Below are 17,126 nucleotides of genomic sequence, written 5' to 3'. Positions count from 1 at the left end.
TTGGTTGACTTCATACCGTATATATCGGTTAACCTTTTCTCAACAATTGCCTTTCGTTATGCCAAAAATTGATTAAATCAGGTCAATACTACCCCTAATTCTATTGTACCGAATATATGAATTTCAAGCTTCCGGTTGGCTTTTATAACATATACATATATAAGTCAAAAAAAAAGGGAATGTCTAAATATTAGATATATTATATATACTTTAGTTTATTGCCGAAAATTTGTGAAATTGTACCACTAATTATCCCAGGTTCTACATACTCTATATATATGATATGAACGTTATTCTACCAGACTTTATGCCAAATACAAACGTCGTACAGTGTGTGGGTTTTCTTCATAAAATTTTGTGCAAACATATTCACACGTGTACCTGAAAGTATTTGCCCGACTTTGATCGTAGCAAAATGTAAGAGTTGAAAATGTACAAATATACCCGAACCCGAACTTAGCCCTGCTCACTTCTTTCTCATAGTGTGAATCTATCTTAACGCTGCTTTGCTATACACTCCACTACTCACGTTAGATTATATACAAGAAATTGTGTGAAAGCGCTGACATAACATATACCAACCATCAGGGTTGCGAATTTTTTGAATTCACAAAGTTTGGATTAAAAATTAAATTATTATTTTTAATACAGATGTTGAGATTTAAAACTAGATTATAATTTTTTTAATTCCGATGTTGAGACAGTGTATTCTGCCTAAAATGGATAAAATTGGGTGATAACTTGACCTAGCCCCCATTTAACTAATATTATATCAAGATTTTCGAACATCCGGCTAACTTCACTCCATAGTATTGGTGATGGTATGTGAGGTACTTTATTGAAACCCTGGGTCTGTGGCATGTTAGTAGTATGTGGTATTGGCAAAAATTGATAAAATCGGGTCTATACTACTTATAATGATTTTCGTTATTCTAAAAAGTTTTATGGCGAATATAAGACCAAAAACTCGTTCAATACCGTCGATCAACCACTGTATTCACCGGTTTAGGCCCCATGCAACTATTTTTGGCTTCCAAAACTCAAGCAACCACTCCGTTAAACCCGTTTCGACTCGATTGAGGCCGTAAAAGAAAATTCGCAGAGTGAACTGAAGACAATGCCGGACCCAGACCGACAAGGCATGTTTCGATAATTAGAAAAAGATATGGTATATGTGTATCGCTTCAGGGCATATTTTGAAAGCGAAAAAATAAATATTGTTGAAGATTAAAAATATTTCGTTTTATTTACAATTTCCGGAAACTTTCTGGTCGTAATGTTTGTGTACATATGTAATATATATTGAGAGCTTCAGGCTGTATCACATAAAATTGCAATTATTTCTAAATTATCAAAAAATGTGTCGAATTCGTTGAGTATTCGATTGAAAGATTGTTTTTTATATGTTTTTATGCATGTGTGCATATCGAGTGCACTCGAAAGTGAAACACAAATAGCCAATACGTTATTCAACCATTTCGGTTTTTCCTAACGTGCAATTATTCCTGCTAAACAAGCGTATAAATTCGAAACAGAGTCGACACAACACGCTTAATGTAATGTTTAATTATATTTAGGTGTTTCAATTAATTGGGAATTTACGCAGAATTCATACATGCAGCATTGAAAACGTGAGCATAACGGTAGCATGTAGCAAGGATAAAAATCAAATACACCGTTAGCTAAACATAATATGTTGTGGTTGTTGTTGTTATCTATAAAATTGTTGCAGCTGTTATTGTTGTTGTTTTTTCTTGGATTAGTAACGAAATTTACGCCTTCGCCACGAATCCAATTAATTTGTCAGTCAACGTGTCAATCAAACGAAAGCGGCAAAGCATGTTGCAAAGCGAGTGAATATGCGTTTATTGTATATATGAGTAGATGAGTTGCAGCAAAATCAATGTGAAGAAAAGGCTTGCAACAACAACAGCTGATAGCTCGCAACAAGTGATGCTTACAAAGTCTGGCGGAAAAACGCTCACAGCGGCCATGAAGCTCATCATTCAGACGCCTAACGAAGTGCCCGCACAGCGACAAGCATTTACACAGCCATTCAGTGGCAGCTGTTACACCCGCTACCACATACATCCAGGCACACCGCTACACCAGCCCAACCGCCCAACTCAATTACTCGGTATTATTTGTTTCGCTGTTCAGTAATGGTTCGCCACTCGGTCGGTTGTTGCGTCGGAGTGAATGCAATGTTTCCTTGAAAGCTATTTGCGCCGAAACCGTTCGAAAACCCCAAGTTGCTAAAAGGGCCAACAGTTTAAAAAGAACCAATGAAGAACCGCGCAGCCAACACGCGGACCAGCACACAACGCTAAGAGGAGTGGATGAATGGGAGAATGTGGAAATGCGAAAAATGCATCGAACAAGTAGTCTTAATTGCAATTAAGTGCTTGCTTTCTTTGAGAAGCAGCGGAAATTGTTGCGTTAAGCACTCAAAGGCGAAGTACTACCGACTGTGATGCGCTGAAAATAAGCTTATGCGCGTAGTTTACTTAGCTTTGAATTCCTCCTTATCTGGCGCATTGCCTGGAAATTGTTGAAGGTAATAATATGTCTGATGAAATTTTTGTTTTCGTATGTTTGGGACAGTCTTTACTGCTGAGTGCTGTACATGGCACAATTTATTTCGTGTTTGGCAAAAACAGTGTAAAGTATCGTTGTAAAATGATAAAGGCCTGCCAGAAGCAGTTAAACCGGCGAAACTGTATAGCTTCTATACCGGAAATTACAAAAGCGAACTAATTGCTGGCCAACTTCAAATGGAATACGGAGCATTAAGCAAAGACGGCGCTGTCTGCTTCAATATAATATCCAATAAATCGCGTATTCCTACAAGTAAAGATTTTATTTTTTATACTGAATGAGTGTTTAAAACACACCAAATTTATTAAAAATAAACAAAACAAAGTGTTTATGGTGCCAAAGTAAGTCTGAAATTGACTTACGAAACGTAGATATTCCTAAAAGATTTTATATTGCAAAGCTCTGTTATACCCAATAAATATGTGACTTGAGCTAACGGTCAAGCGTAGATTGATAGATAGATTAGAAGGATATGCTGCGCGACCATAGGTCTATTGATTATCTGATTTTACTGCGGCTGCATGACTCCTACATAAGTAGATGCGTTGACATTCTTTACAAATTGTGCACTGCTGTCCCGGATTTTGGCCCAACGCAGCGACAAGTTCCGTTAGAACTGATCCTTATTCTGTGAATATGTGTGCGTGGTCTGCAGTGTCCTGTAAGAAGTGCTGTTAAAATGCTTAAGTTATTTTTACTAAATAAAATAATGTTTTTAAAGCTTCTAGTTTTGAAGCTGACCATTAGTAGCTTTGCCTGACTTATTTCGTCACTATTATACTAGTATCCTTTTGTTATTTCCTTTACCTCATGTAAGTTTGCCAAGATGATGTAAATCAAAGTTTATTATCTTCGGTATTTCATCTATATTAAAATTTGATGGAGGAATTGCTTCCTTTATTTCTGTTTCTTTTTTTGATGGCACGATCTTTTCTTTGCATATCCCATCTTTAATCATTTTTAAATAAAGAGGTGTAAGGTCAAGTACAGTTCTAGTACCGCTGTGGCGCACGTTTTCATGCATCCTTTTATACAGACGCACGCTATTCTTTGGAGTTTTGCTAAGACAGTTCTGGCTGAATTTAGTTTAACTCTTTCTGATCAAGAAGTTATTGCATATGTAATTATTAGTTCTACTATCATAGTATACATCCAGTATCTTAGGTGTCCTTTATCTTATCTTACTTTATAAGGTGTCTTTTTTTATATTATCCGCGTTTTTCGCGTTAATCTTCTCCATCTGATCAATGATATAGAACATAATAGTCTTGTTCCTTTTGGACCGAAATCGAAATACGGTACTTCTTTTCTATCTGTTTCTTTGTATCACTCTATCACTCTCAATCTATTTCGCGAATTCCTACCCCCCACTGCCTTTCGAAAAGGTGCTAATTAAACAGTATTTAATTATTTCATTAGCTGATTTTACGAGCCTGGAAATCATACTAGAAATCCTCGTACCCTGTGAAAATGATAATCGGTAAAATAGGTCAAGTTAAAGCAGATACACGCTGACTGATAAAGCTTCAAAAGCTTTCACTACAATTAAAGAAAGGATCCGATAGTCAGCTTGCCACCAACCCATTTTAGCACCTAAAGACAGACTCAAACATATAGTAACAATAACCGATGAGCTTATTTTTCAAGAGCTGGAAAGCTAGAAGAACTTTGAAAGCTATAGATCTTCTAAAAATCTTAGAAGAAATCTGAATATGTACTATCGTCATTTTACAAGTATGTAACAGTCATCAACAAAGAAAAGGCGATCAACAATCATCGCTAATTTCATATTGTCGAAAAACTTATATCTGGAGAATTTAAGAATCCTTGCACTCTAATAAAATCATCAAATATTTTATATATGAGTTACAAACAATTAAAATTACTCCAACACTGAATTCATTTGACGTAAATATATTCAAGTCGTTGTATAAAATAGTTGTGTTCGATAGACCACCAGAAAGATAACTTTTCGCCGTAGCCGAAAGCTCCTCCTTCTTTTCCCCCTATTTCACGTTTCGACTACAGCGAATTCAAAAATAATCAAAAATTACGAAATCTCTTATGCAATGGCATAGTAACCAACTATGTGGTTGTAAAATTCGTCTCATGGATTTTAATATTTTTCCCAGCAGCGGCAGCACCAAAAAGTTTATGGCTAAAATTTTAAAACCTTTTCATTACCATCATATTTTCGTAGCCAGCAAAGCATTTATGCTTTTACTGCTGTTAGCTGCGTTCTGAAATTCCGTTGCAGGCACATGCCAGCACATGCATACATACATAATTTCATACATGCATATGCACACTGTGTACTCGGTTGCTGCCTTTCAACACGTTGCACCGCTTAATCCCTCATTGGTAACGCATGTAGTTGAGCTGGTTACCAAGAGTTGTATAGTTGCATGCTCGTTTTGGGTCATGTGACCTGTATTGCACTTATTGCCCTTTCGTACAAGTGCAACAGTGTTGCCACTACATTTGCCCTATATTTGACTTATGCTCCGCATTGTTCTACCAGTAGCGGGTAGTAGACTTAACTTAAGGAAATAATAAATGCAAGTAATAATATGGTAACTAAATAACTGTTTTAATTTAATTCGATTTTTTACTTGTGGCACTATTACCAGAAAATATTTCCTAAATATTTTTGAGGAATGCCGTCGGAATGACCATGCTTGATTGAATACAAATCCAAGCTCTGTACGATCCTATAAATAAACTGAGCTGTAGTGAACTTAACTTCAGCTTCGCAGCGAGATCTCAGTGTAATTCGGAAACATTAACTACATATATACAAGTATACATTTTTGCTTAAGATCTGAAAGCTTTTGTGACTACACAAGCTCTTATATTAATTCACTTTCACGCAGAAAAACGAAGACTTTTTGGTTCAAGACTTGATCATATCGGAGTAGCATAGCATTCTATTGTAAAGCGAAGCCTACTTCAAACTAACAGACATTAAACTTTTTTAACAATGAAGCTTTAATCGACCTAACAAGCTTTCACATAAATACAAGGCATCTAACAATAAACCGTATTTCAACTTTAAAGATTGTCGTTCAGCTTTGTTACAATAATGAAAAAGTCCGCTTGTAGAAAGAATCAAATATTATATTTTGACACATTATGTGAAAGTTGAACGTGTCAGGTTCCGCAACGCTTACTGACATCTATGTTAAACGAAATAATAATATATGCCTTTACGTAGCACATTGATTAAGATCGCTCGAATCTCAAGAAAGGCGTCCACCTGGATGTCATTTTTAGCCATTCGTTTCAGATGCTAATGGCAAATCAAAAAAGTTACTTTCTCTCTTCTGAAAAGAAATTTTTCTTGCGTGCCTCCACACCCATAAGCACACTCATTCGAAACAAAGCCGCTAAAGTAAAAATGTATGTGTATAATTGTGTGATTTGTAAGTGCACTTAATGCCACATTTTTCTTGGTACACACATTAATTTAATTAAGCAATGGAAAATGCTTTAGCAAATTCTTCAATTAAATCAAATTCGTCGTGACCCACTTAACCCACATGCCTTCACTGCGAGCAGCACCAAGATTGGTGTGTGTTATTAAACCGAAGTAAATTTTCATACATGCATACATACATATATACTCGTAGTATTTTCGCATTTAGGACTTTTAAAAATATCACATTTCACATGAACATGCTAAACTTTTCATCTAGCAGCGAGAAGCGTGTGTGAGTGTGGGTATTTGCGTGGAATTTGCGCATAAGTTCGCGACTTTGGTTTCACTTTACACTCGCACGCTTGCCATATGATGGATTGTGTGCATAGAAGATGAAAGCATTTGCAGTCAATAATGAACTTTGACGGTGTATTGCAGTAATTTGTTGCAAGTTTTTATTTTGCAAAAAAAAAAATAAAAAATAAAAGTGTTAGAGGAGCTGAGAATCTCAGCAGTCTATGTCTTTAAAATTACAACATTATTAGAAATAATACTAATAACACGGTACTGACATTTTTACATTAAATTCGCAACGCATGTGAGGGATATTACTTATATACTCAAAATGTAGAATCGCATTATCTGTAGTAGAGACACATATTTTTGTGAGAGGCTTGCGAGCCTTTAAAAATATTCCAATGTTCTTTACGGTAAGTTAGAATTACTTTTTTCGAAACAATATAATCTAAATCTAGTGGGAGAAGTTAGAGAGGAAAACACATTTCAGTTCCAAAACAACATCTCTTGCCATATAAATACTATCAGAAGACCTACTGCGTAACTAATTCCTATAGCTTATAATTACACTGGATGCTTGAGAAAGTGAGAGTTTAATACTTCAACCTAAATCTCGCAAAAGCAAAACAGATAAGAAGACAGTGGTGAGATGATTCTAATTCACTACCTTTCTAACAACTTAGGTATGACTCATGGTATGGGTTATGATCAAAACCAATAGCGATCTGCAATTAAAGGCAGAAAAAATCTTACTATGTATTAAATGTGTCCTTAAGTTGAATAGACAAATAAGAGAAAAAATTCCGCTCACTATAATGGACCAGTTTTCGTTGGCATTAAACGAAACGTTTCAACTCTGAAAGTATTTAACAAGACGCCAACAAGTTAAGTGGGTGACCGCCACGGTTTTGAAAGACCAAAGCTCTTGTCCACCTCGGGGGTTGCGAATCAGCACCAACTTGCGACATGGTCAAAATTACGTATGGAGCTATAGAGGCAATCGTGAAGTAGAAGAGAGTCTACGAACAGCAGCCTTAGAGAACACAACTAGAAAGACTCTCAAAACAATCTCAGCAGTAATTATAAAATCTTCAAGCATACTTATTTCAAGTGAAAGATTTGTTTAATAAAAATATATTAAAAAAATATATATATATTTTTTATTGAAGTGAGGTAAGATTTCGGTTTCGAAGAACCAAAAAGTATTTCCGAATTTTCCAAACACCAACAAGTCTTTAATAACTCAAATAACTGGAATTTAATTTGAAAAAAACACAACATAACGCCAAAAACACTAAAATCATTTTTATATGCGTTTATAGTAGATTAACCCACTCCTGTGGGTCAAAGCAAATAAAACTCCTTTAGAGAGCCAATTGAAATTCCGGCAACTAACAAAAGCAAGAAATTTTTACATACGTAATAGCGTTGTTATTTCCACAAAATTGTTTCGCACATTTACACTCTTAATGTGCGCCGAAAAGTATGCATATACATTCAGCTATATACATCTGTACCTATCGCTAGTGGATCACTTGTTGTTGTTACAACAACACAACAAATGACTAGCAACAGCTGCTGCTACTACGAATAACCGCCATAAATCTCAATACCCTTACCGACATTTTAAATAAAGGCTGCTAAAAAGTGAATCTGAAAACTGACGACGTTTGCCTGCTGCTGCGCCTAAAAGGTAGCTGCAATAAAAATGGCAACATTTATTAACGTTTCCTGCTGTCATATTTGGCGCTGATTTCAATACAATCCAATCCACACACACAAGTCGACTCTATATTGTTGTTGTTTCCGCCAACAACTCACTTACAGAGCATTTTTTGAAATTTCGAGCGTTCTGCCACACCAAATGGTGGTAAAAGCGTACAACACACTCACACACGCTAGGTAAGTATGCATGTCATGTGTGCATGTGTGTGTTTTTGCCTCAACCATTTCCTTCACTGACATAATTCGATTTTTATATGCCGATAGTGTTGTGTTCTATGCATATTCCCTGCCTTCGCAGTGCCATATCTTACTTTCGCTGCTTTCGCGAATGACTCAATTTCTATGCGTCACAGCGCCGCAGTTATCGGACCGTGTTACGTTCGACACTTATTTGTACGACGAAATGCACACAATGGGCGGTTGTGTAATAAAAGTGCCATTCCGCTTGTATGGGCTGTCAGCGATTTGATTATGGTATCCGTACTAGGCGACGACCGCACAAGTCCGTCCCCACAGTGTCTTCGCAACTTCCCTCCACAGCATGAACAATTGTAAAATACGTTTTGCCATTTCCAACCATCCCTAACCGTTACTAACAAGTCTCACTTTCACGCGTTGCTTGCGCTCACCCAAAATGCAAAACAAAAAAAAATGTTGATGATGTTCCATATCCTATCTATAAAGACATTTCGGCATACTTTTGTGCGCGCTGAAAGGGTTTTATTGCCTACAATCAGGCGCATATAGCCCATTCCCGCATACAAACAGCCAATCGCACACATGTATATCACAAATATAACCTGCTTACCCGACTTTTATCGTGGCATGAGGGTGAGTTATTTATGGGTTTATAATTTTTTGAAAAATATGCATTTTCTTCTTCGGCTACATTGTAAATTGAAGTCGACGTAATCACGGTTCGCCACATGCTCATGGCGTGTGCAAATGTGCGTGTGTGGGAGAGCGGACGTCCCAGCATTCGCAACAGAGAAATTTGATTGTTTTACATGTCATTTACTAAACATTAAATTTTCCTAATCCCATTTTTTGAAGCACACAAAAGTGGCCATAAAACAGTTTCTGCTTTTCTACACCTTCTTCCAAATGGCGCCCCGACTAAGTACGCATTCATAGTTTTATTGTATAACAATAAAAAAGTTTCGCACAAGTTTTGGCATTTAACTTATTTTAGCAAACAATAGTAAAAAACTTTAAAAAAAACATTAAGGATTTACGATGTATTTCATCAGCATTATTTACAAAGTTGCCTTGATGAGCAAACACACACGTATGAACTCGTGTAACTTTAATTCATATTTGTACAATAAATTGTTTCCAAAACATTTCACTCACAATCGTTTAAATCACATTGCAGAAGTAGAAGAATATAAGTGTTTTATAGGCGACCTAGGATTCAAATGAGCTATTGAGAGCGTCAAATACTTGAATCCTGAAATTTATTATGTTTTGTTTGCAACAGTTCCTTATGAAATGGCAACTGTGTAATGAAGAAACGAAAATGCAGAAATATTCATGTTTATACAATGCACAGCGTTTTGTCACGAGGTTTGTATCATCTAGAAGGAAACGTCGAAGTTCCTATAAAATGTATACATATGTATATGTATATGAATAATCATTATTTAATTACTTCAAGACTGATTCAATACCTTTATACAACTTTTTGTATTATTCGATACGGACATTCCATTCGAAAGTTATCACGTATTTAAAAATGTAAGTATTAAAAAAAAGTCCTGTGGTGACTAGGCTGCAGGCGACATTGATCCATGGGAGTACAGCAAATACACTAAAATAAAAAGCAGCGCGGCTGACTCGCCCAGTTGGCTCCCTACGAAATGGTCGTGTACGGAATTGAATACAATATTGTAAGGCCGATCTCATCGACTATATGAGGTCCAATTCGCCCAAGTGCGATGGCAAATACTGAAGTGATCTGCTATACATATATAAATGCACCTGTGAACTGTATTATAGCTTAGATGCAGTTAACACGTTTTCTTGTTTTATTAATTATTTATATGAAGTTCCTTCAATTCTTTTTAACGAACTCAACCTGTATAAACATTTGCAGCTAAGCACAACTTACCACCATACTTTCCTAAACTTTTTTTGGATTTTTTGTTCTTTCGTGATTTTATATGTATGTATGTACTTCCAAAGCACTACTGTTGCTACGATATATTTTATTAAGCTGTGAGAAGACACACAAAAGTTCCTAACTTGAAATATTCAGAGTTCCACCTACTTCCCATATGAAAGTCATAATTTTTGCGTCAAAAAATCGTGTCCAAAAATTTTATTTTATTTTTTCAAGCAATGCTGTGCAGACACTTAGATATATAGAACATTGTACCTTTACCCTTTCGCTGTCACGCGTTTGATATAAAATCTACATTCTATTTTAGAAGAGCAGCAACTCGTATGAGACCGTAAGCTGTTTAATTCTGTCAAATAATCAGTGAGCACTTTGACAATAACACTGTTATATAAATGGACATTCTTACTAAATAATAGATAAGCAAAGGCTCATGTTAAATTTGAACCGTTTATTGCTTTCTAGTTTCTTCTGGGTTCCGCAACTATTCCGAAGATTGGCTTCGAAAGATAATATAACAGTCTCCATTAGATACAACTCAAATCATTATATATATATCGGCACTATATCTCATTTGCTAACATCGTCACTGATTTCTAGTTTTAATAAATATATGTCACAAAATAGTTGGTTATTTATGTTATTGAGGGTACGGATATTTCTTTTAATACTGTGCAGCTAAAGCTCTGCAAAAATCCGTTGTAACACGAAAAAAGTGTAGGGTTAGGATTGAAATTTATTAAGGCATTCTAGAGCAGATTTTTCGAAATGCTAATGATAATGATAATATTACTATTATTGAAATATAACATATAAATATCTAACATTATTAGAATAAAAATTCAGGTCTTTTCGGAAGTTACCTTCATTGTCACTTATCATCATTAACACTTACAGGCATTGCCGAGCGTAGATCACGAAGTGAGAAATTCTGTTTCAAAACGATTAACGAGCTAAATATCTGAACGAATAGAAATCAGTTCTCTATTAACTCAAAAATTCAATAATCTCTGGAATTTTATTTTCTCATCTTTATGCGCCACTGCTGTTCAATATTTTTATGGTATTCAATTAACAGTAGAAAGCTTTCAGAAATTGTTAATTATTATCCATTATAAGAATTATCATTGATATATTCATGTTATTAGCAATTATATAGGAAAATTCAAAGAGAGCCAAAGTGTTCTCGTACCACTCTATTTGAAATATATATATTGTTTTAACAAGTACATGTACTATAGTATTATGGTGTACATTTTATTATCGCAACTGAAAACTTTTGTTTGCATTTAGAAAAATGCCTGTGTACATACATGTATGTATTGTTTTTTAATATGAAATATAAACTTTAAAACCTACAGATGGTATGTATGAAATATTTTTATTTTATTGCTCACGTTTATCACACATTGTGGCTGTTATACAAGTACTCAGTCAACATTGTGTTGGCTCCATAATATTCTATTGCAGCGAGGCAAATGACTTTAAACAACACAGCATCATTTTTTAAAAATAGCCTCAAACACAGACATACTTATAAGTTTACCACAGTGTAGAACATGAGCACGCACCACGTAGGAAAGTAGTCCTGGTAGCTAAAAGCAAGTTATGACTAGTTAAATTAAAGAAATACCTATATTCAAAATTAGTTATTAAAAAACTAACTTTAAGATTTTTAGTAGAAACCCGATTTTAAGAATAAATTCAAAATAAAACAAGTAAGAAAGCGCTAAGTTCGCATGGTAGCCGAAGATTTCATAATCTTGCAACTTGCAAGGATCAAAGCCCGGGAAATTACTTCAGGTGTTGGCAAAATTTTATATTAAAGGAAGTATTAATCCGATTCAACCCATTTTTGACACAAAACATACTATTATCGAGAGTTTCATTTATTTATTTTATTATATGAATTTCAATTATATATCTTACACATTGACCGATATTTGCGGTAAAAAGTCAAATATATGCACCGGGGTCCACATATTCAGTACCTAGGGACATACTTACCGTCCATAGAGATGCTCAAAGCATTTGTTTTCAGTGCTGAAACTGACAGCAGAAACTGACAAACCGACGAACGGACAAACAGACAATCACTCGGAATTTAACTCGTTTTATCATCGTGATTATTTATACATATATAAATCTATATCTTTCTCGACTAGTTTTAGGTGATATAAACAACCGTGAACGAAACTATTATACTCTCTAGCAACATGTTGCAAGAGTAAAATAATTTATCAATTCCAAGCCCATTTTAGGAATAAATTTCCCTTCGAATGAAATTAGTTTTTATTTTACTGAAACAGATACTACAAAAAGTTCATGCATTGTAATGGTTTCTATAGAAAACCTGCATGCGTGTCAATTACAAATCTTTACAAAAAAGTAGCTAAACCAATGCACTTCTCCACATATTCGTTGTTAACAAAAATAGGAGGCAGAACACTAAAAAATTTCCAAAATGTAAATAGAAAAACATGAGGAAGAAAAAAAACAAACAAAATACAGCCGCTAATTATAAACAACGACTCATGCGGAGAGAGAACCGATGATTTTCAGAGACACAGCATATGCGCTCTCAGCGCTTGCCGGGCTATGATGCCACAGCTTTGTTTCCACACACGGTGGCACTTTCTTCCCGATCTATTTAGAATATGCATTTGAATTTGAAAATTGAATTGAATTTTTGTTTTCCACTTACGTTAGCTGAGCTTATACATATACAAGAAAATGTATACCATATGTAAATATATGTATATTTATACAATATGAGTAGAGGTATGTAAATAATTTTGTTAAAAATAAAAATTTTTAGGTATACGGGTACACACAGTAGGCACAGCAAGTAGCGAAATGCAACAACAAGTAGTAAATAATAACGGCAAAGTCGCCATGGAAGAAAGAGTTGGCTCTGCAGCCGCGATCAGCCGAGACATATGTTTACACGACGACAGCTACCGACTGGTCCATGGAGGTGGAACACGTCGTTAGCGGGTGAGCAAAAGATCATTTTGGCCGCATATAGTGCAGGCGAGCTACAGTCGTTGCGGGCTGTGAACGAATCAGTTGGTGAGAGTGCGTCGGCCCGAACGGAACAACCAAAAATTGAAATATTTCGCAACGGGAAAACGTGTGTGAAAGTGAAAATAGACGCTATAAATACAAGTATATATAGAACGCAACTCATATATATATATATATATATACATATGTATATATAGAGGTACACACAATTTTATTAAACGGCAAGCTAAGGTGTATATACGGAATTGAAGTGGCTACGCCTAACAACCAACGCCCATAAACAACGTCAAGAATTGTGAAAAATTTTGGGAGTGTCTTCAAAGAAGTTAGTAATTTAACGCAAACAAAATGGCTGACGTACCGGAAGCTATAAAGAAGTGCGCCGCCATGTTGAAGGGCACTAAAAATGAGACGGAGAAGTTTGCTGCGCTCTTCATGGTAACAAAACTGGTGAAGGGCAAGGACTGCACAACAGCTGCTAAGAAATTGCTCTTCGAAGCGATCGGCTTCGGTTTTCTCAAGAAGCTACTTAATGGTAAAAATCTACCCGATGATTGCCCACCACTCGTCTACAAAAGTGTTGCGCTCTCGATACTCACCTGCTTTTGTCAGGAAGAGGAATTGGCCACACACAAGGACATGATCGAAGCCATACCCACATTGTTGGAGATCGTCGAAACCGCAGACGATGATGACTACGAGGACAATTTGATTGTTGTCAGCGAGTCGTACAGTTGCTTAAAAAGCATCGCCACCTACGAGCCGGGTCAGCAAGCACTGCTTAGCATTGGTGCCATACCGAAGATGTCCCAAATTTATTCAGCACAAAGTTTCCAAACCGACGAAGCTTTACATTTGATCGTTTTGTTAGTTAACAAATTCGGCACGGCATCTTGGTCTGACGATCCGAAACCTTTCCATGCGCTAGTGCAACGTATTGCATTGGATATGGAGACAGAGAACAGTGAACGTAAATACGATCTGTGCAACATACTCTCGTCCATTCTGGTCACTTGTCGTCGTGATGTGATCGTAAACTCGCTGGAGGGTGAAATTTGGCCCGAAAGCATTTTCAAGGCAATTGGCGATATTTTGAAAGCAAAAATTGGCCCTAAGCAACGTGAACCCGCTTTACACTTGATTGCGACCACCTTACAGGTGCTTGGCATCCAGTGGGCTTTCATGGATGATCAGAAGACACTGTTTCTTTCGGCACTCCAACTGGCCGCAATTGAAGTTCGCATGCAAATGGACGAGAAAAAACTGGAGACCACATTCAAACGCGCTGATCTCATCACTTGCTGTTTCGTTATACTCGAGCTTTGCATCGAGCATATGGCTAACGATCAGATAGATTTGGAGCCCAAAGAAAAGCAAACCACTTACACAGCGCTGAAGGGCGCCTTCAATCAGGTATTAGCCGTATTGACACGAGTCTCCCAAGATAAAATCAAAGATAACGGCAGCCCACGCGACAAAGCTTTTATCTGCGCTATTGTACGCATACTCTCCGCTTGGTTGGCACAAGAAACGACCGCCATGCGACCGGCCATCTACAAAATTCTACCTTTCATGTTTAAAGTAGGCAACGAGTCATTCCATGACCTTAAGGCTTGGCGTACTGGCTCACGCGAGGGTGAGCAACCCGTTGACGTACTGCGCGTTATGCTGCCAGCGCTGTGTCACTTGGCTTTGGAAGATGATGCACGTAAAATCTTATTCACCACCAAGCAAGATGAAATACTGCTCGAACAAATCGAATTCTACTTTACTATTGCGCATTACAAGCGTCCACCAATACCACGCGCCGAGCGTCTAAAGCGCATGAATGAACCCGATCCGATACCCACACCAAAACAGCTGGAAGAAATGAAGGATGCACGCGCTGCCATCGTCTCACTGTGCAACATCTTGATGAACTTGACAGTACTCGAACCAAAATTGGCCGAAGACTCACCGCTCTTCGCTAACGTACTCAAGTTTGTGGTAGAAAATTTGCCCGAACTCAAAGATACACCCGATAATCTGGTTATGCACGGACATCTGGCAGTACTCGGCTTACTGCTGCTCAAGCAACAATCTAAACGCGTCAAACAAAATGATTTCTCTTTCTGCCGCTACATACAGGCCACCATACGTTTCCTTTGGGATGCCTACAACATCGATGAATCCAACGATCCCACCGCTTTGGTCGTCTCCATTGCTTACAAAGAACATTGGATGGAAATTTCCGAATTATGGTTCCTTGGCATGCAAACTATAAGCGGTGTTTTGGCTTTGGTGCCTTGGCTGTCAGAGTTTGCCATCGAATCCGGCTGGGCTGAGGGTATTGTACAGACGTTAAAGAAAGTCAAAATCGGCACGTTGCCACCCAATGTCAAGTCCGCCTATGAGGATTTCCTATCGCAATTGGTTGAAGTGAACTCATCCGTAGTGGCGGTGCTGAAGAAGGCCGACGCATTGCGTGTCTGTCGCAATCACCGCATGATGGACTTGGGCAAGAAACTTTTCGGCGATTAGATAAAGTAACAACAACAATGACAGTTGGCCGCGTTCATTGCAGCAGTCAGACTAAAACTTTATTTAAACTTAATTAAAAATCAAAAACAAAAAGGAGAAAATTAGAGATTTAGGGTCGCGTAGTATGCTGCAAAGAAGGAAATTTAGTAGTATAAGTTAAAGGAAGAACTTAAGATAACCAAAGTTTTTGCATATTTAGTATAAGATGTAGAAAAACAAACGAAAATCTTACTCACTTTTTGAAGATGTGTTTTCGAACCACTTAAAATCTTTTTATGTATTTTTGGATTTTGCATTGAATTTTTGCACGCACTGAATTTTCTATTCACTGGCTTTTATACATGCATTATTTAAAGAAAATTACGATTTTGTACGAAGCAGAATATAATGAGAGAGCAAAGAAAACCAATGAAGATAAGAAACAGAAAAAAATAAAATATTAATAAATTAATGATCAGGCAGCTGTTTTTCTTTAATTCTCTTTTCTTTTTTGTCGTTGTTGTTTTCGGACTTTTATTTCGTTAAAATGTTAGCTGGTAGCATATACATACATATGTATATACTTATATGTGCCGTTTGCATGTTCACACTGGACCCACGCTCGTTTACGTCTGCATTGTATGCTATATATACACAAATACATGCATGTATACTTGCATATACAAGTATTTAAATATTTTTGAACACGTATTTTCGTTCGACACCCACTCGCCAGTCGCCTCGCTTCGCCGGATGTGACAGAAATCTACAGCTGCTTGCATTAAACTGATTATACTGTCAGCTAATACAAATATGTATATAAACACACATACACATACCTACATACATATTTTCAACTATATATTTGTTTGTGGAATATTTGTATTTACATATATTTTACGGGAATATTTTTATTATGTGAGACATTTATAAGTTCATTTTCTTATGTTTTGTTTTTAGGTTTGCCTGCAAAGAAACTAATACGCCTCTAGTAAATGATTTTAACAGATTATACTGGGACTACACGGATTTTCATAAAAAGTTGAGATTGCATATCTTGTGTGAAAAAAAAATATTTTATGTAAACTTTAAAAACACTTTCTTATTCGATATTTTGCATGCTTACAAAAATGTATTGAGTAAAAACAAGTAAGGAAGGGCTAAGTTCGGATGTAACCGAACATTTTATACTCTCGCAAAGTCAAATGGTATACTCGTTTGAGATTTCTTTGTGGATTGACTGCTATTTTCGGTAGAAGGTCAACTATAGGCACTGGGGTCCACATATTTAGTACTTAGGGGTTTGAACAGTTTTGGTTCGATTTAGAAATTTTTGGCCGCAAGGTGGCATACTGTAATTGCATAATTCACGCAAAGTTTTACCCCGATATAATCATTGTTACCTGATTTGCATAGTGGAAAGTGAAAGAATCAGATGGAATT

At 36.5% G+C, this 17,126-nt stretch overlaps 1 protein-coding gene across 1 annotated transcript; it reads left to right on the top strand.

Annotated features, from left to right (window-relative positions):
* The first annotated feature begins 13,203 nt into the window (after positions 1-13,203).
* On the top strand, positions 13,204-16,180 carry Neurochondrin (neurochondrin). Its single transcript, XM_014233668.3, has one exon. The coding sequence runs from the start codon at positions 13,533-13,535 to the stop codon at positions 15,702-15,704; it is 2,172 nt and encodes a 723-aa protein (XP_014089143.2). The 5' UTR covers positions 13,204-13,532; the 3' UTR covers positions 15,705-16,180.
* The last annotated feature ends 946 nt before the right edge of the window (positions 16,181-17,126 follow it).

The sequence above is a fragment of the Bactrocera oleae genome, chromosome 2 (genome assembly GCF_042242935.1).
Source record: "Bactrocera oleae isolate idBacOlea1 chromosome 2, idBacOlea1, whole genome shotgun sequence".
Classification (NCBI taxonomy): domain Eukaryota; kingdom Metazoa; phylum Arthropoda; class Insecta; order Diptera; family Tephritidae; genus Bactrocera; species Bactrocera oleae.
Note: the sequence above shows the minus strand (reverse complement) of the source record. Positions and strands in the feature narration are given on the sequence as shown.